We start from the raw sequence: 19,744 nt of genomic DNA, 5'->3' as shown, positions 1-19,744 counted from the left end.
CATTTCAGTGCCTAACTATAGATTTAGGTATCCAACTTTAGGCATCCAAGCCTGAAAATTGTGACATCGCTAATTACATTAGGTCAAAAACATGCAGGGATTTGTAGATTAAAATCAGCACCTGTTAAATCTCTGCTGCTCAATATTTAAGGGAAATCACTTGGGCCTGATCTACACACATTGTACCAGTTTAACTATATCAGTTAGGGGGCATGATGGTTTACCAAAATACTTACATTGGTACAACCCCTAATGTGGGCACAGATATACTTGTATAAAGGTGCCCTATACCAATATAATTTATTCCCCTTCCTGTTCAGGAATAAGCTATACTGTTATATGGCACCTTTATACCAGTATAACTTGATCCACACTAGTGGGTTTGTGCCATTTTAACTATAACATAGTTAAAGGGGTACAGCTCTGTATGTAGACAAAGCCTTAACTTTCTTAACCATGCCAGTCTCAAAGGGCTTGAATTTAGGGACTATAAAACCACACTGTTTAAATTGTTCTAGGTGGCACATACAAACGTAAAAGGTGCCTACTGGAAATGAATGTTCAGTTTTTCATTCATTACAGATACCCAATGTCCATTTTAATAATTCCAAACTCATCTTCAGTTCTAATATTTAGCTTTTCCTTTCTGTTTAAAAGTTTCTCTCTAAAGCAAGGTCGGCTTTCTCTCTTACCTGTTGTGCATCTCCTTCAGTAAAAGGCAACTTTGTGGAGACATGAAACATAATCTCTCTGTCCCTGAATACAGTGTACACAGACTCGGTACCAGTCTGACCATGCATTACATCCAGGCCCCCTCGGAAACTAGAAATAAAAGAAAATGTTGGAAAGAACTGAATAAATACTAACAGAACACTGACCCAAGGCCATAGCTTGTTGTTAAATTATTTAATGATATAGACAACTATCTCCTGTATGCATCTATAGTTAGCTAGCTAGTGATATAGACAACTAACTCATTTATCCATATATAGTTAGTTATTGTTGTTATAAGTAATTAGCTGATATATAGTTAGCAAGTATAATGATTAGTAATCTGGAGGTTAATTTTCAGTGGTTTGGAATTCAGAGAAGCATCTGACACCAGATCTTTAACAAAAAGAAGAACAGGAGGACTTGTGGCACCTTAGAGACTAACAAATTTATTAGAGCATAAGCTTTCGTGGACTACAGCCCACTTAGTCCACGAAAGCTTATGCTCTAATAAATTTGTTAGTCTCTAAGGTGCCACAAGTCCTCCTGTTCTTCTTTTTGCGGATACAGACTAACACGGCTGCTACTCTGAAACAGATCTTTAACGTAATTATCTGAGATTTCCAAGCCTACAAAACAGCCTTTCTTTGGGTATTTAATCATTTCCAGCCCTAGTCTCAGGCCAAACCTGGAAGCCTCAAACTGTGTGAAAGCAGAGGGGGAAGACAAATTATCAGAATGTTTCAGAAACTTAAAAGAAAAGAAAAAAAACAGTCCACAGCTAGTAGTAAAAATGAGCAAAAGTTTGGTTGGGTTCAGTCTCCATGGGCTACTCAGTCTTTAGCTTCCTTGCAGAGACAGCCAACAAGGCTAATAATTGGTTCCAATTCTGGTAGTGTGATGTGGGAAATAGCCATTGAGGCCTGATCCTGCCATCTTTATGCGTGCATAACTCCTGTTGAAGCAAACAGGAGGGCTTGCAGGGTCAGGCTTCATGCCACCTTTATAGCTCCCTAAACCTGCGCCCATTGGAGCAACCCTCAAGGTTGCTCTAATGTGCACCCAGCTACCAATAGATACAAGGGGCCATTCCGACAGCAGAGGTGTTCCAACCAGGTCCTCTTCCCCAGACATGCCCCCTCCGAGCGCCGCCGGAACCCCCCCGAGCGCCGCCCCCCCACGCCGAGCGCCACGCGCCGAAGCCCACCCCACCCCCTGCGCCGAGCGCCGCCGGAACCTCCCCCGAGTGCCGAGCGCCGCGACGCCCCCGCCCCCTGCCAAGCACCGCCGGAAGCCCCCTCCAGCGCCGCGCCTGCGCCACACCCCCACCGAGCGCCGCCTGCCGGAACCCCCCCCGAGCGCCGAGCCCCGCGCTGCGCCGCCGGAGCCCGCCCCCCGCTTCCCGCCGAGCGCCGCCGGAACCCCCTTCCAGCACCGCGCCCGCGCCACCCCCTCGCCAAGCCCCGCGCAACCGGAGCCCGCCACCCCCAGCGCCGCGCCGCCAGAACGCCCCCCCCCTGCGGAATGCCGCGCCGCGCTCCCTCCGCCGCCCCTTACCAGGTGCCGCCCCAAGCATGTGCTTGGGTGCCTGGTGTCTGGAGCGGGCCCTGGGGATGATCATCTGATACCATGATCAGATCATTTTGTTCAAGTTCTGCACATTCATTATAGGTTTGCAACACACTTAGAAAAGTACACGAGAACATGCTGAGTGTGTTTTCCATATGGGTTAGTGTCGTTTGTGACTGAAATGAAACTTGGTGTTTTAAAACAAAGGAAAGCAAATTTGCTACTCTTTTTTTCTTTGCCGTTCTGACCCCTTGAGTAGCTCCCTAGGTTTTGAAAGAACAGCCACAGTTTTATTTGTTTCTGGTTTGTACAACACAGTCCAGCAATGAAGTGACTTCTGTTTCTAAGGCATTGGATGTTTTTACACCTTAAGTGGTCTTTTGTTACATTTATTTATAAAACGGTTTCCTTTATTTTCCTCACCCTTTGAAATCCTGGAGTGTTATGGTTTCCCCTAGCAAACTCAAGAAGTTCGTGAAAGCAGGGCTCTCTTCATTATTCCCAAACAATTCTTCCTCTAAAGTCTGCAAAATACATCAACAAGTAAAGTAAAAAACTCAGGCTAGTTTTCACTCTAAGGGTGCAGGGGCCAAACTGAAAGTTTAAAGACACATTAAAACCAGAGATGGCTGGTGTAATAAGGGTTGAGACATCAGCACTCCCAAATGTCAGGCTTTTGTTACTCAGGATGGGCCTGATTCTGATATTACTTTCATCAACCTAAAATCAGGCGTAACTCCGCTGAAGTCAATGGAGTAACTCTGGTGTAAACCCAGATCAGAATCAGACTCAGGTAGCACAACCTCCACCTAGCAAAGTAACTTAAATGAGCATACTGTGGTGAGGTGCGTAGGCTGGGCCTACTGGACGCAGTATGGAAAGAATTCATACTCTCTCTGAGCAGAGAAGCTACCACAGGTATCAGCATTCGGGAGCTGGAATAAATTACTCTGTTAAGAAGGACAATGAAAGAAATGAATGCATGGGACTCTGAGAACTGGGTTGGTTGGGGGTAGATGGAATAAGGGGATAGCTTACTTACAAGAGCACTTTTTTGCCTTTATTTCTTTGCATATTTTTCCTCAGAACTAGAGCTTGTTGGGAAATTTCCAACACAACATGTTTTTCATCAGAAAAACTCAATTCATCAAAACCAAACCGGTTTGTACAAAAGGATCGGCTCTGACAAATCTCCCAGTTCCAAACAGTTTTTTGAAAAAGTTCTCTCTCAAAAAATAAACCTCTTAAATAAAAACTAGCCACATGGCAATAACAGACAGGTAAGTGAATGCACAAGTCAGGAAACAATGGAAAAGTCACTTTCCTTTGATTGTTTCTCTTCTTCTATATGTGGCAGTCAGCAAAATGAGTTTGTCCGCACATCATGTTGGCTGAAGCGGTCAGTGCTGATGGAAGCCTATGGACACTGATTTATCTTCTGCTTTCTAAAAGAACTCCAAAAAAGCAGGCTTGCCTGTCTTCAGCAATCAACCTGAATCAACTATGCTGCTCTTACCTACACATGCTCTACTTCCAAAGCATGCTGAAAGCCACTGGGCTGGAGTCATGTAGTACAGAAGTACCAGGCAGAGGAACAGACCATGGTATGATTCGAAACATCTGACACGGGAGGGTGAAGTCCGCTGAAGTTTGGCTGAAGCTTCTAATCTGCAATCTAACATTTATACATTTGGGGGGAGGGATAGCTCAGTGGTTTGAGCATTGGCCTGCTAAATCCAGGGTTGTGAGTTCAATCCTTGAGGGGGCCACTTAAGGATCTGCCACAAAATCAGTACTTGGTCCTGCTAGTGAAGGAAGGGGGCTGGACTTGATGACCTTTCAAGGTCCCTTCCAGTTCTAGGAGATAGGATATCTCCATTTAAATTAAAAAAAAATTAAAATACCACCCTTCATCCTGAAGTATCCCACAAGTGCAGGAATCACTTTTCCCAGCACTGAAATGCAATCCCCCTTGCAGGGAGCCATGACAGTTGTTTGCTATCACACTGCAGTATTAATGCTGCACAGGTTGGGAAGTGAGAAGTCCACCGTGTTCAGTTGAAACTGCAGGGGGATTTTAGGAAAACACAATTCCAAAAGCTACCGTATCACCCTCCTCAAAACCTACCTCTGCTGTGATGCCTTCAAATCATGCCTTTCTGGAATTAGTTAGGCAAGCAGCAAGACAAGTGTTTACTTTTTCTGCTAATCTCTTCCTTTTTGTTACCTCACGCTCCCTCTTTCCCATTTGTCTGTTTGTCCACCAGTCACATCCTCTCTGACACTTCAAGCATATGTTCCCTGGGGGGAAGGGGGGGGCAAGTGGGGCAATTTGCCCCAGGCCCTTGAGGTGCCCCCACGAGAGTTTTCAGGGGCCCCATGAGAGTTTTTGCCGGGTCTTCGGCAGCAGGTCCTTCAGTGCCGCCGAACACACCCGGAGCATTTGAAGGACCCGCTGCCGAAGACCCGGAGTTTCTTCCGCAGCCATTCGGCGGCGGGGGCTCCTTCCGCTCTGGGTCTTTGGCGGCAATTCTGCAGCAGGTCCTTCACTCGCTCCGGAACCCGCCGCCGAAGTGCCCCAAAGACCCGGAGTGGAAGGACCCCCGCCGCCGAAAACCCCAGGCCCCCTGAATCCTCTGGGCAACCCTGCCCTGGTGCAGGAAGTAAGGCCAGATCCTCAAAGGCTAAGGTGCTTAACTCCCATTAAAATCTATGGGAGTTAGGTACCTACATACATTTGAGGATCTCAGCCTTACTTCTTTGTTACTTGTCTGTAGAGTGACTAGTAGATTGCAGACCTGATCCATAATTTGGTCTCCTAGATGCTATTTACCACAATCCAAATAATAAATAATATTTACAACAGATAGGTTCACAATAAGCCTAAAAGCCAAGATATTCTTATTAAAAGTCTCTGCAAGAAACTTTAGAATCAAATAAAAGGAAGAGAAAGTATGGCTAATATTAAATCCAAATTAATACTTCATTGGAACATTGGCGTCTTAATCATCTCCCCTTTGGTATATTTCATAACAAAGGGACTTTAATTATGGTCTTTGCATTAGTTATTCAACACACAATATGATGAAATATGGAAATATAATTCAAATGCCTGTCAGAATAATATCTGCTAAATTATAAGATTAATCTCTGTCTGTATTGCACATGCTAAACTCCTAGGTTAATGAAAGCATTTTCAGTGAACACATATCTCCATAGTCTAAGACTTCCAATGAAAATATAACTGTTTGGCTGTCTAAACAAACATCTGATTAAAAAAAACATGGCCACTAAAATGCATTTTCACATTAATTTAGCTTGGGGTTTGATTTATATATTCATTTATTTTTGAATCATATCATTTATTAACGAGCAAGGGAAATGTGCAAGTAATAAGAAACATATTATTAGAATGAAAACACAACAACATAATTACAAACATTTAGAGGTGCTGAGCACGGTCAGCCCCCATTGACTTCAGCTGGAGTTTTGGGTGCACAGCATTTAAAAATCCCACCCCCTAGCTACTTTCTAGAATATGCCTAATGATAATACAATTGGGTTACTTACCTGTTTAAACTTTTGATAAATCACACCAAATTTAAATGTGTTATTAACCTCATGCTCATCATAAGACACTATCATCTGGGATGCCTGGAATAAAACATAATTTGAATGATTTAATTCAGTAATTTGTAGAACCGAAGTCTAAAACATTGCATAGATAAAAAATGGCATTAAGGAGAAGCACAATTTAGACTGGAATGGTAAAGTCCTGTAGGCAGGGTAAATAAGTCTTCCATGTCTACACAGCTCTAAATTCTTATTGGTCACTTGTTCGTGGCTCAGTACCGTGGAGACTCAGGGCCAAGCAGATTAGAGGTCATTAGAGCTATGCAAATAATTAATTTTTTGATTGACTGGCTGAACCAAAAACATTTTAAAAACCCAAATGTTTTGGATAAAACCAAAACAATTTTTTTATTCAATTTTTTGGCAAACCATTTGGTTTTGGTACTGATCAAATGTTTTGTTCAACCCGGAACAAAATGAATTGCTTCGTCTTCACATTTTAATTTTTTTTTTTAAACAAAACTGAAGTAAAATTTGAAAGCATAAAGTCATTGCAAATGGAAAAATCAAAACATTTCATTTCGAAAACAGCAAAACAAAACATTTCTATATTCTCAGAATTTGCGTGGGCAGTGGTTGATGGAAATAATCCAGTGAATTTGACACACATTTGTGAAATGTTTCGGTCACCCAGAATCTGCATTTTTTGGCCAAAAAAAATTCCACCCAGCTCTAGAGGTCACTGCCCCAAATGGCTGCCAGTCTAGAGGCACCAGAGAAGACAAACAGTACAAACAAGAATGGATGGAACGCATGTAGAGTGGACATCATCAAACAGGGGCTCTCTTTTCCTGTATTTCTTGGAAGTGGAAATTGAAGGAGTTTGGTTTATGAGAGAGGAGTGGATATTCCAGGCATCTGGGGCAGTGTAGAAAAAGGCATGGAGATTGGCCTGGCTGAAAAAAAGGCAAAGATGGTGGTTGGATGCACCAAACGCAGCGCAGGTAAGTCACAGGAAGCAGGAAGGGGGCCGGGAGAACATGAAGATAAAGGCAGGGCCAAAAATATTGAGAACTCTGAAGGCATGGAGCAGTGGGAACCAATGCTAAGATGAAAATACAGGGGGGCATGTACAGAGTAGTGGGAAAACCTGAACTGATACCTCCATAGAATGTAAGGGCCCAAATTTTCAACAGCAGCCTCAAGTTTTTAGTGACCAGCTTCACATTTGTCCTCAGGCTGGAGTAAATCCACCTGAACTTCAATACACTACTTACATCAGCAGAAGATTTGGCCCATAAGGTCTGATCATGGAAGGTGCTGAGAACCCACAGCTCCCACAGCCTTCCAATGAATCTGGATTTGAACTTCCCAAAAGTTTGGAGTTGTTTGGATGGGAGATTTTGGCGCTCTACCATTGGGTGAATTAGAGGTTCCTCCTGAGTGGCAGCATATGGGGCACCTTCGTTTTTTAAAGGTTTGCATTAATAGGAGAGTACTCGTCAAAGACATTCTTCTTAGTGAACAGTGCAATGGACGTTCTCAACTTCCAAATAATAACAAAGCAAGAATAAGATAATTTTGACCTTGGTTTACACCAAAAGGTGGTGAAAATGCCTTCTAACATACTCTGTCTCCAACATAGATAAATGTCTATCAGGGATGATCTAGACAGTATTTGGTCCTGCCATGAGGGCAGGGTACTGGACTCGATGACCTTCCAGTCCTAGAATCTATGAATCTATACAAGATACTTCAAAAATGAAGACTATGCTTTAACTACCCACTAAGAGGTTTCTATGGTAGCACAACTGCATGAGTAGTGACAGGGAAACAAACAAATGGAATCCAGTTGCTAGATCTCTTTCAACGAGCACATTTTGTTCCGCCCCACATCCTCAGCAGGTATAAATTGTCACAGCTCCATGGAGCTAGGCTAGCCAGATGGTACAGGCCATTTATTAATATTTTACACCAACTAAACCAGCTCAAATATTCAAAACCTGGACACGGGGCAGCCACACATTTATCTGCCTGTTAGCCCCATCCATGTACCCCCACAGTAATACAGTGTGTTTCTTTGTCTCCCTCTAATGGTTGGTCCCCATAAAAGGAGAAGAGCCTACTTCAGCTATCTGCTACTAGAATTACTCCTTTAGTTTAATCAATAGAGACTGAAGCTTTCAGCATTAATGGTCTCCAGTTCATACTCTGCCAATGACACAAGTGAGGTTACATACGTATCTTCCCACTCACACTTCATTGCTGCTTTTAAAAATGGCATTAATGTGGAGCTCCTGCCTAGAGGCTGAGATTTTCCAAAGACCCAAGAGAGTTAAGCGTCCAAATCAGATGGGAGTTTAGTGCCTAACTCCCTTGGACTCCTTTTAAAATCTCAGTCATGTTGAATGACTGCCATTGTTGTTCTACACGGGGAAGGAGAGACATTTCATGGTCACTGGAGAATCACAGCATGAGCCACTTCAGTTTGTTTCATGAATGTTCTAACTAATAATGGCTGTAAAAGGAGCAACATCTTTTTTTCTCCCCTGCATGGGGCTTGCAAATACATCATGCCTTCAATTCTGTCTCCTACCGAGGGGAGATTCATTGTTACAGGAGAGGCACAGTTCCCAGCAACTATGGCTTGTTTTGTTTTGTCTTGTGTTATTCTCTTTTTTTTAAAATGAGATCAAAAATAGGCTATGTCATTAAAACACATTCTTAAATATAACCGTCATGCTTCTTCAAGTGTCCTGCAATCATGACTGTGGGAAAAGTATGAATTGAAGAATTATAGAGTGTTGAGAAAGCTCTCAGCAGCACAGAGAATTCTTTTGGGCAAAAGTGGGTGTGAACTCAGAACTATCTCCTGGCTCACACGTTATGGTGACAGCTCTGCATGAACCACCCAAATAAGATATTCCACCCCAAAATAGAACGAACTACCTGCCTATGCATTTTGATAGCGGTTAAGTAGTTTTAGGGGTCACACCTCCCCTCGTGCACAGGCATAAATCTGACTTGAAGCTTGTGACAAGAATTTGATGACTCTCTAAGTGTATATTGTCACTGTCATTTTTTGTGGGCAACCTCATTCTAACCATTAAATGCCAGAATTTAACCCTAAATCAATGTCATCACTAGAGAGGTGCAAATCTATAGGGCTGCTTCATCATCATTAGAAAGGTGCAACTCTCAAGGGGTTTTGCTTTAAAGCAGTTCAAATAAACATTTTCTATAGTTTTAACCCACATGGGCTCTCAGATCCAGAGCTTAGCTTTAAGTTTTGGTTTCAAACAGACCCAAAAAATCTCAAAGTGAGACTCACCAAGTTTTCCATTGATACCACGTGAAACCCACTAGTTCCATATGACTTGGATACAACACCATGAACTGGCCCTAGGTTTGCTCCAATCTGGCTCCAGATTAGCACAAAAGCTTTGTAAAATCTTTAGGGTATGTCCACACAGCAATGTGAGCCCAGGGTTCAAACTCAGGCTCAAGCCTAATCCCCCCTTCTATCTACACACAAATCGCACTAACCCAGAGCTTGAATCCAAGATCCCACAAGGGTGGAGGGTCCAAGCCTGAGTCAAGCTAGGACCCAGGGTTCAAGTCCTATTGTTTTGCAATGTAGACGCAGACCCACTGGACTCACACTCTGCAAGTCTTCCAGAAGTATTCCACAATCCCACAGGCTGACTTTCTTTGTCCTCTGGACAGTCAAGTTTGGCGGACAGTCAAGTTTTCCCACATTGCACCACAAACAAAGGGCTAGAGTGGCCACATTTTGTGAAAGCATTAGGAAGTCTGGAATATGGGTGGTTGGACTCGGGTCCTCATAATGCAGTGTAGATGCTGGAGCCCAGGCTGGGACCCAGGGTTCAACAATTCCTAACCTGAGGTTACAAATGAGTGTAGATGGTTAAGCCCTAGGTTAACAAACCCAGGATCTGCTACCTCGAGTTCTACTAACTCGAGCTTATATTGCGGTATAGACATTGCCTTAGTGAACTTTTCAAGGGATGTGATCTGAATCTGGAGCTTCTACTGAAACCACAAACCATGCCAGGTTCATGTAGTCACAGATCTAATAGCTCAGTGGTTTGAGCATTAGCCTACTAAGCCCAGGGCTGTGAGTTCAAGCCTTAAGGGGGCCATTTAGGGATCTGCACATTGGTCCTGCTTTGAGCAGGGGGTTGGACTAGGTGACCTCCTGAGGTCCCTTCCAACCCTGATATTCTAGGATATCTATTAGCTAGATATATGCATGGCAATAATCATTGCATGTCACAATGACAAACTCTGTAAGCTTCTTTTTGTGTGTGTGTATAGACATTCATGCCAGAGTCATACCAAAAATTACATACCCTCTACAAATGAGACTTTGACACACTAACTCAACAGGAGCATAGAAATTAGAAAATGTGTTTCCCCCCAAGATAGTAGCAGCTGTTTGCCATTAAACATCTTTTTGGTTTGCATGCAAGTAGCTAAGAGCCTCCTTTCTGTTCTACATCCAGCACAGAGGTGGGAATGTAACCCCTAAAGAGGCTGTCATGCCCTTCATCTTGAAGAAGGGTTAATACTATTTTAAGTTAAACTAATCAATTGATATACAGTGCCCGGGCTCGACTTGCTACTGCATTCTACCTATTTTGAGGATTTCCAAATTCACATCCTGACTCATCTAATTAAAAAAATAGTATATTAGGAACTGCATCTGCACATGGTCCAGGCAGAAACATCCTTAAAGAGACACAGCTACTAAACGACAGCGTTCATAGAAAAGTACCTATTGGTATCAGTGACTACAGACCCCACTCACGTGACAGGGGCATTAAACTTTTATGACCTTACCCCAGGTCCAGTGACTGAGGTGAAGAAACAAAGTTCAGAGACTTACTAGAATTCCTGACTCTCCCCTTACTCCATCAGTAGTTAATAAAAATATGCTTGCCTGAGTGTCTCACGGCTCCCCACCCCCAAAAATGTTACCTCCTCACTTTACTGTTATTAGCTATGCAACTAGCCAATCGTGGTAGCATATACTTATTTTGCATATGTAAATGAATCCACAAATTAGGCACGCAACAACACAAGCAGTTTTGAAAACCAGCCCCTTCAGATATAGCATTCCTGAGCCAGAGTATTTTATGGTCTTTATCCTCACCTTGGGGTACAGGACTGGGTTAAATTTCAGTCCAGAGGCATCGTCACAGAAAGCCTGCCACAAAGAAAAACAAAATCAGCATGAGACGGGAGGACAGTGTTTATAAAAGCACTTGGCTTCTTTTTATCTCTCAGTGGGGGCGGAATAAATACAATGCCCTGCGAGAACTCGGTTCCTCCAGTGTATAGGCAGAATTGCCCTCTCCAGTCTCCACAGCAGATCTCACCCCCAGCATTCCACTCTCCTTATGTATGTGGAATTGCCACCGACAGGGCCGGCTTTAGGCCAATTCCACCAATTCCCCCGAATCGGGCCCCGCGCCTAAGAGGGCCCCATGCCCAGTGGCAGGGCCGCCGGGGTGGGGGCAAGTGGCCGAGAATCCCTTCCCTGGCTAGAGGCTCCTTTTTAATTTTTACTCACCCGGCAGCGCTCCGGGTCTTTGGCAGCACTTCAGCGGCGGGTCCTTCACTCGCTCTGGGTCTTCGGCAGCACTTCGGCAGCAGGTCCTTTAGTGCCACCAAAGACCCGGAGCGAGTGAAGGACAAACCGCTGAAGACTACGAGTGCTGCCCGGTGAGTACAAGCCCCACATGTTTTTTTACGTTTTTTTTTTTTTTTCCCCAGTCATCCCTGCCGGGGCCCCGTCAAAACTGTTCGAATCGGGCCCCGCACTTCCTAAAGCCGGCTCTGGCCACCGAGGGAAGATATACTCAAAGTCAAGGCTGCTAACTTAATATAATGAGCCAAATTCGGCTCTAAATTGCATGCATTGTCTTCGCAGCTCCGTCTCTAATTCTAATCCAATCAGTGATGGCATGGTCGTCACAGGATTTTACAGGTGAAACTATTCATAGGAGTTGACTTTTCACATTAAAGGGTTTGCACAAAACAGACCTAAGTGAATAATGATTCATTGACATTTAAGTGGCACATATATAGCATTTTGCTCCAAACCACCTTTACAGCTCTCTTCTCATTTCACAAAGGTGCATGCAGGCAGACATTTGTTCATGGAAATTATCATGGGCCAGTGGCAAAGCAAAATTTGTTATTTGCAGTTGTTTGTAGAGATTAAGTCATCCAATCAGGAAACAGAAAAAATATCACATCAGAAAGGCAACCAATCACACAGTTCAAATATTAAATTCATGAAGATTGACTGCTGGCAGCAAGCAGTTTGCAAGCCTGAAATTTGTTCACACAAAGCATACAAACAAGTTGGTAAAAATCACAGTCTGTTCTCAGATAATGTGAGAACAGAATAAAGGGCAAAATTTGCCAAATAAACTGCTTAGCAAAGTTTTTCCCTTGCTGAAGTAGGAGTCAAAATAAAGCTGCATTATCACAATACTTGGCTCCCTGCAGAAAAGGATAAGGATACCATAGTGCAGGCAAACTAGAACAGCATTTTGTTTACGACTGAGAGAGCGAGAACATGTGTATTTGCTGCCCCTTGTTCTGTCAGGCCAACACACAAAATAATAGCAGAAACCTTCATTTTCTTTATGGCTTTGCAGACTATTTACATCCCCCCCTCTCTCCTAATTCCTTCTCTCTTCTCTGGCAGCAGCAGATCATGGCTATGCTCACATGTAACATATAGTAGTAAAAATAATCAACGCCACCATCCACTCCAATACCACTATTCCACCAAAGGTTTCCAAGATCTTTACAATCCTTAACATTACTATGACTCACCATTCCTGAGATGCACACATTATATTATCCCCATTTTACAGACATGGAAATTGAGACAAAAAGCAGGTAAGTGACTTGCCCAAAGTCACACAGCAAATAAGCAACAGAAGCAGGAATAGAGCCCTAAAATCTGGATACTATTCTCTACGTTGACTGTCTGAGAACTCCACCTCCTGCACCCAAGACAAATGTTATAGCAGCACAGTATTTGCATTTGCAAAGCTTTCCATGGTGCACCTAGAGCGTCCATGTCTCGTAAATCAGTTCTCTCCAGGCAATATAGACAGTTTACCTTTGCAATCTGTGGGATACTAGGAAACTTGCTGAGTCCTGCCAGGGGGATTCTTTCATGTAATGTTTTCAGTTTGGACCTAAGAAAGGAAAAGAGAAGAACAGAGAGCATGAAATAAGTTACGATAATAGATATGCCTCCAGAGCTTCCATGCATACTAATTGTGACTGGTAATGTTCAGTGAAACCACAGCAGGAATCTCTTCCAGATGTTTGGAAATGATACCCTGCTGCATTTCCAGGGTATGGCTAGTAACGATTGCCTTAATTTCTTTTATTGCCTCTGCAGCTCTGTTGTGTTAAAATATTCATATTTTGGTGAGGGACGAAGAAAATAATTCAGACACTGGGTCTCATCAGTTTACAGAACAGATGGTGCTAAATATGATTGATATTATCCAATATCCTTACAGAGATTTTTATGTTCAGTTTCACTGGGCTTGGCTATAGATCAAAGTCTAATGTTTATTCCCAGAGCAATCTCAAGATATGGTATTCCAAATCCAGAGAAAGTAAAATAATACCCCAACCCCTTTCATATACCCATGTGTAACGTGTTAAATCTATGAGTAGCAAGTTCATCTACATCCATTAGGGTGAAAAAAACAGATAAAGGATATTTAAATAGTGATTATTTGTTTAACTTTGGGGGGAGAAGGGAGGAAGTTTCATACCTGAGTATAATCCGTAAATATTCAGTACCATCTGCCTCTTCACACTTAATAGAAAGGATCAGATTTCCTAGGCTGCTGGCTGTACAATAAAAATTTAAATGATCCTAAAAATAGAAGAGATGTGTTAATGTGGTGTGATAAGGCAGCCTTATCTACTGACAACAACCTGCATCCCGGCTACCTAGAATGCTTCTTAGACACTGGTCCCCGTGTCAAGAGAAAATTGAGGATGACTCATTACTGTCTTAAGAAATTCTCCAACACCTCACTCACAAATGCTCCATGTCTCCGTCCTTTGGGAACCTGAGGGGGCTTATTTATTGTTCAGCCTGTAGACTTTATTACTCTGTCTTTCGTTTGTTCATAGGGACAAAGTGGACTACAATATTTTGATTGGCAAAGGTAAATAAGGATTTTTCCCTCAGGATGAGACAACAGCATAGAATTATAGAAATATAGGGTTGGAAGGGACCTCAAGAGGTCATCTAATCCATCCCCCTGAGCTGAGGCAGGACCAAGTATACCTAGGCCATCCCAGACTGGTGTTTGTCTATTCTGTTCTTCAAAACCTCCATGATGGGGATTCCACAACCTCCCTTGAAGCCTATTCCAGTATTTAATTATCCTTATAGTTAGAAGGTTCCTAATGTCTAATCTAAATCTCCCTGGTTGCAGATTAAGTCAATTACTTCTTGTCCTACCTTCAGCATGCCTGAGAACTCAGACTCTGAGCCAATCAATGGAAGGGTCAGAGGTGAACCAAATAATAATTATCTCACGTTTCAGCCTGTGAATGTCTGAATTTTGAATTTTGTTTACAAAATGAAATTCCGAAAAAATTGTCATGTGGCATGACTCAAACAATTCCATTTGAAATGGTTGGTTAGGATTTTGACCATTTTTTAACATATACAATAAAGTACATTTCTAAACGAAAAGGCATTTCAAAACAAAAAAAATCAAAAAACTTTCTGTTCCAAAAACATTGAAACAAGACATTCTGATATTTTCAAAACAGGTTTTCCCAATTCTTTTTTCAAACCAAATTTTGTTGAAATCTATAAAATTGAGCAAAAAGTTTTGGTGGAGTGGAAACGGCTTTTCCCCAATGGAAAACGGTTTAGTTTAGTGACAGGGGTCTCACGCTTTAGAACGCTGATCCAGGTTGGGTGACTGGGGCCAGGAAAGTCTTGAGACCCTTCCCAGCACTTGCGCGAATAGCACCTTTCTTGAAATGATGGGATTCAAACTCACAACCCCGGTCCTTTGTTGGGGAGGGGGAAAGGCAGACAATTCCAAGTTAACCCACTCCTCTGGGTTTCCCACGGTCCATCCTATCTTCTCTCTGCCTGACTCTGCTAGATAAACTTTTCAGAAGAGGGGCTATCTTCATTTATATATCTCATACAGCTGAGAGTGCACTGTCAGCTCTTAACAGAGAAATCAGCCCAATGGCAAAATGACAGAGATAGCTGAACAAAGGTGAAAGGGGAGGGAGTTCAGCGGTGAAACTGCCAGAGTTCCGCAGCCATGTTGTCAGGGGAAGTGCCCTTTCATGTCCTCACCCAAATGGCTACATCTAGATAAACACTAGTTACTAGAGATGGCTGAAAAATGAAATGAGGTTTTCCCCCAAAAATTGTGCAAGGGGGTTCATTGTAATTTAAAATGTTGATGAAAATAAATCAACATTTTTCGACTTTTCTTCCTTGAAGAAAATTTGTTGGTTATACACGTAACACTGATACCTCCAGGCAGGTCAGCAGCATCCAGGATCACATCTAGGATCTCTGGGTCTTAATGTGTGAGCCTCTATTGCAGGGGTCGGCAACCTTTCAGAAGTGTGGTGCCGAGTCTTCATTTATTCACTCTAATTTAAGGTTGTGCATGCCAGTAATATATTTTAACGTTTTTAGGAGATCTCTTTCTATAAGTCTATAATATATAACTAAACTATTGCTGTATATAAAGTAAATAAGGTTTTAAAATGTTGAAGGAGCTTCATTTAAAATTAAATTAAAATGCAGAGCCCCCCGGACCGGTGGCCAGGACCCGGGCAATGTGAGTGCCACTGAAAATCAGCTTGCATGCCGCCTTTGGCACGCGTACCATAGGTTGCCTACCCGTGCTCTACTGCGTGAGCTAAAAGGCCTTCCTCTCTTAGCTAACGCTAAAGCAGGCTCATCAATCTCTAATTTGCCTAGCCACCATTAGAGGGGGACAGAGTGCCACACTAAACAGATAGCTTACAACAGACTGAGAAATGTAGATGCATATTGACCACTGACCTTCCCTAGAAAGTGTTTTCTGTATGCCCTGGCTTCACCTTTGCATTCTAATTTATACCCATACGTGCTAGGGCTAAGGTTTTCCTCTTCCTCTTCAGAGATGCTGCTATCCGACGAGGTGGGCGTGCTGAGATTTTCCGGATCTTCAATCCAGTACCCTCCAAACTGGGGCAGAATGATCAAGGGATAAGGGCTTCCTTTCTCTAAAATCTGTAAAGAATTCCGATGCAGTGCCGTGAGGATACAGTACAGTGCAATGGGGACTGGATTAGCTGGGGCAAAGCACACTGAAGTCAGTGGGAGAGTTTCCCATTGGCTTCAACAGGCTTTGGATCAAGCCTTTAGCGTCTTCCATCACCACTAAGGAGAAACAGAGGAGTCAAGAGCTCAATATTGCCAACCCCAAACATTTAAAAATCATGAATCAGGCCCCCAATCGATGAGATTGGCTTAAAAATCATAATTATTTTTTTAAATAATACATTTGGGATACTTTTTACTGGCCTTCTGAGCCTTTAAGGGTGCCCTTGAGTCACATTTTCAAGATTTTCTGTGCAACTAAAAGGGCTAGAAAACATCATGCTCTGTTTTTCCTTCAGAATCTCAGCTTTCATTTCATCAAGTGTCTCCAGGATTTGAGGCTTTAAGAAACACACCAAACATCACGAGCTTCATAACAACATCGAGAGCCAATGAGATTTTCATGCTGACCGCGAAAGCTGGGAAACAATTGTTTGTGTTCCAACCACTTGCAGATAAGTTCATTAGCAACTAACCAACACAGATAGGGCCAAATTCCTGGGGTCTTTATTCACCGCTTGCTCACTCTTAACTCAGGAAGAACAACTCTCATTGACTTTACTGTGAGTTTTCCTGAGTAACAACAGACCAAGGGTGCATTTACCTCTGCAGTAGAAATTGGACTCATTCTCAGCTGTCATGGGCCCTTAATGCTTATCACACCATCTTAAAAGATGGGAGAGGAGGGTGGTCCAAGGTGTGCTAGCCAGTAGGCAGGTAAAAATCAAATAGCCAGCCACATGCTTGTCAAATCAGCATGATCAATACTTCCTAGTCTTGTAGGAATCAACAATTGACAAGCCTGACATTGTACTTCTCTCACTGCCGCTGATCAATAGCAGTACTACCATAGGGTCTGGGAGAGTAGCCAGATTGCAAGTCAAATGTTCTAGCGTAAAAGCACCAAGTTAACAGCATAACCTTTGTTTCAGGTTATTTTGGGGGTGGAGGAAAGCATAAAACACTCATCACCAATAGCGGTTCTCCAACCGGAGCAGGATCCTGCCTTTAAAGTCAGTTACACTGTCTTCAATGGTGCTGCAGGATCAGGCCCTAAATGAATCCCTTTATAACGACTTACGTTTATATAATACCTTTCACCTAGGCTGATCCCAAAGCACTTTGCTAACACAGCAGGCAAACTATTTCTGAAATGCAGTCTCCATCTGGTGTGGAATGAGGTAAGTAAAAAATTCAGTGACAAACAGCGCAGGAACAATGACTTGCGTTTACAGCGTGTCTTTCATCCCAAAGGATCCAAAAGTGTGTTACAGACTGAAAATCAGCATATAGAATCATTTCCTACGCCACTGAATTGCAGCCACCTCTGAGTTGCAATGTAGCAGCAGTTTAGCAGCGTGCAGCAACGGAGTGCCACAGTTCAAGGCAGACGAGGCTCAGGTGTGAACTGCCTTGTGTGTTCATGCAGGGGAGCAAAGGGATGTAAGGCCCCCTTGTTCCCTGGTACAAACAAACTCATATCACGGCTACTCCCCATCTTGTGATGATGGGCAGGGAGTGGCTCCCCGTTGCTCCCCCCCTCACAATATGTTGGCTAGCACAGCTGAGCCTGTGTGGAAGAGGAAGCAAACTGCACCAGTAATCTGCAGTACTCCTCCAGCCCCCAGGAAACGGGGAAATAAGACACTCGATAGACCTCTCCAGAGGAAGAATTCCGTCCCTAGTCTGTTCCTAAGGTAGCCCAGGTACATGTTGCCCCTTACTCAGGTCTGGTGATAACTCCATGATCGGACAAATATCACATCAACCTGGAACTGCTGGAGGAATTTAGGTACATGAAATACAATTCCCCACAATGCAACTGAGCCAGGACAGGACTCCGTGCTTGTTATTTATTCTCCACATTTATGAAAATGTGTTGTGGCCTCTAGGCTCTTGTACAAAAACAATTATAAAACCACAGAGCTCAGCCCTAGAGACAACCACCATTATTCTAGAGAACAAATGGCATTTTAATAAGCAATGTGGCCAGGATCTTGGTTTCACAGCTCATCCATGAGACAGGAAAGAATCCCTACAAATAACTTTCATTAACATTTTGAAAAAGGCAGCCATCCAAACATGCTTTAAAGCACCTACCTCATCAATGCTGGGGTATGGGATGTAATCTTCCTACAAAAGATCAAAACACCACAGAAATGATTGCTTGTTCTCCATTAGGCATTTATTACATCCTTACTCATTTCTATTTAATACAAACATTTTTAACCTGCCCTCTTGTACAGAGAGTAAAAGTATGTTTTAATGTTCCCAGTGCTGTGCGCTTTGTAAACACAAATTTATCCTCACAACACCCCGGTGTGATAAGAAATTGACAGATCGGGAAACTAAGCCATGAAGCATTCTTGCCCCTGGTCAAACAGAAAGGGCCACCTTGTGGAGGGGAAATCACTAGTGTAAACCCAGGTGGGAGGAGGGATGGTCCAATGGTTAGAACTCAGGAGACCCCAGCTCAATTTCCTGCTCTGCCACAGACCTCCTGTGTGACATTGGGCAAGTCACTTTGGGGTGGTCTACATTGGGGGGGGAAATCGATCTAAGATACGCAACTTCAGCTATGACAATAGCGTAACTGAAGTCAATGTATCTTAGATCGATTTACCTCACATCCTCACGGCGCGGGATCGACGGCTGCGGCTCCCCTGTCGACTCCGCCTCTCGCTCTGGTGAAGTCCCGGAGTCGACGGGGAGCACGTTCGGGGATCGATTTATCGCGTCTAGATGAGACACGATAAATCGATCCCCGATAGGTCGATTACTACCCGCCGATCCGGCAGGTAGTGAAGACGTACCCTTTGTGTCTCTGTGGTTCAGTTCCCCATACCCAATACGAAGGTACTTCCTCCCTTACAGCAGTTTACCATAAGGACTGAACTACTGAATTCGGTTTAAAACCAGTCCTGCATTAATAGAAAGACAGGGTAGGTGACTTTTCCATTCCTCCTGTGATTCTCTGTTTCAAAATGCCCCAGTGCATAAAGACATAACGGAACCATTTTCCCATTCAGTTACCAACATAAGCTTCTCAACAATTCAATTAAAAGACAAACCATTTTAAACAGCTGACTGCAGAAAGACAAACAGGTCTGAGACCTAAGGCTGGATTAGGGACCTGCATGCACATCTATTTAATCTTTGCAATTCAGTTAGTCCCATGTCTTTAGATAACATTGAAATCCTTTAGTTTTTTGAGTCAGGGCTTGTCTGCACTACCAAGTTTTGTTGACAAAACTTATGTTGACACCCAAAAGTCGACAAACCAAAAATCGCCAAAGGGTGTTCACACTTGCTCCCTCTGTCAACAAGTCATGTCCACATTGTATCCCACAGTGCAGTGTTGTGGGAAGGAAGAGCTGTTTGATCGGCATCTTGGGATTCTCTCCGAGTTCTCCCACAGCCCCCTCAGCGAGCAGCATCATGAGTGGCTCTGTGAGCTCTGCATGC

At 43.3% G+C, this 19,744-nt stretch overlaps 1 protein-coding gene across 7 annotated transcripts in view; it reads right to left on the bottom strand.

Annotated features, from left to right (window-relative positions):
* Positions 1–19,744, bottom strand: part of RAP1GAP2 (RAP1 GTPase activating protein 2) — a 301,497-nt gene that overhangs the window by 30,891 nt on the left and 250,862 nt on the right. For all 7 annotated transcript variants that reach the window (XM_065573327.1, XM_065573328.1, XM_005298907.5 and 4 more), the window contains 8 exons: positions 18,380–18,412; positions 15,980–16,189; positions 13,692–13,795; positions 13,019–13,097; positions 11,030–11,083; positions 5,851–5,934; positions 2,704–2,804; positions 693–822 (listed from right to left, as the gene is read on the bottom strand). In XM_065573327.1, the coding sequence (XP_065429399.1) occupies positions 693–822; positions 2,704–2,804; positions 5,851–5,934; positions 11,030–11,083; positions 13,019–13,097; positions 13,692–13,795; positions 15,980–16,189; positions 18,380–18,412 (795 nt within the window). The remainder of the gene's footprint in view (positions 1–692; positions 823–2,703; positions 2,805–5,850; positions 5,935–11,029; positions 11,084–13,018; positions 13,098–13,691; positions 13,796–15,979; positions 16,190–18,379; positions 18,413–19,744) is intronic.

This window comes from Chrysemys picta, chromosome 19 (assembly GCF_011386835.1).
Source record: "Chrysemys picta bellii isolate R12L10 chromosome 19, ASM1138683v2, whole genome shotgun sequence".
NCBI lineage: Eukaryota > Metazoa > Chordata > Testudines > Emydidae > Chrysemys > Chrysemys picta.
Note: the sequence above shows the minus strand (reverse complement) of the source record. Positions and strands in the feature narration are given on the sequence as shown.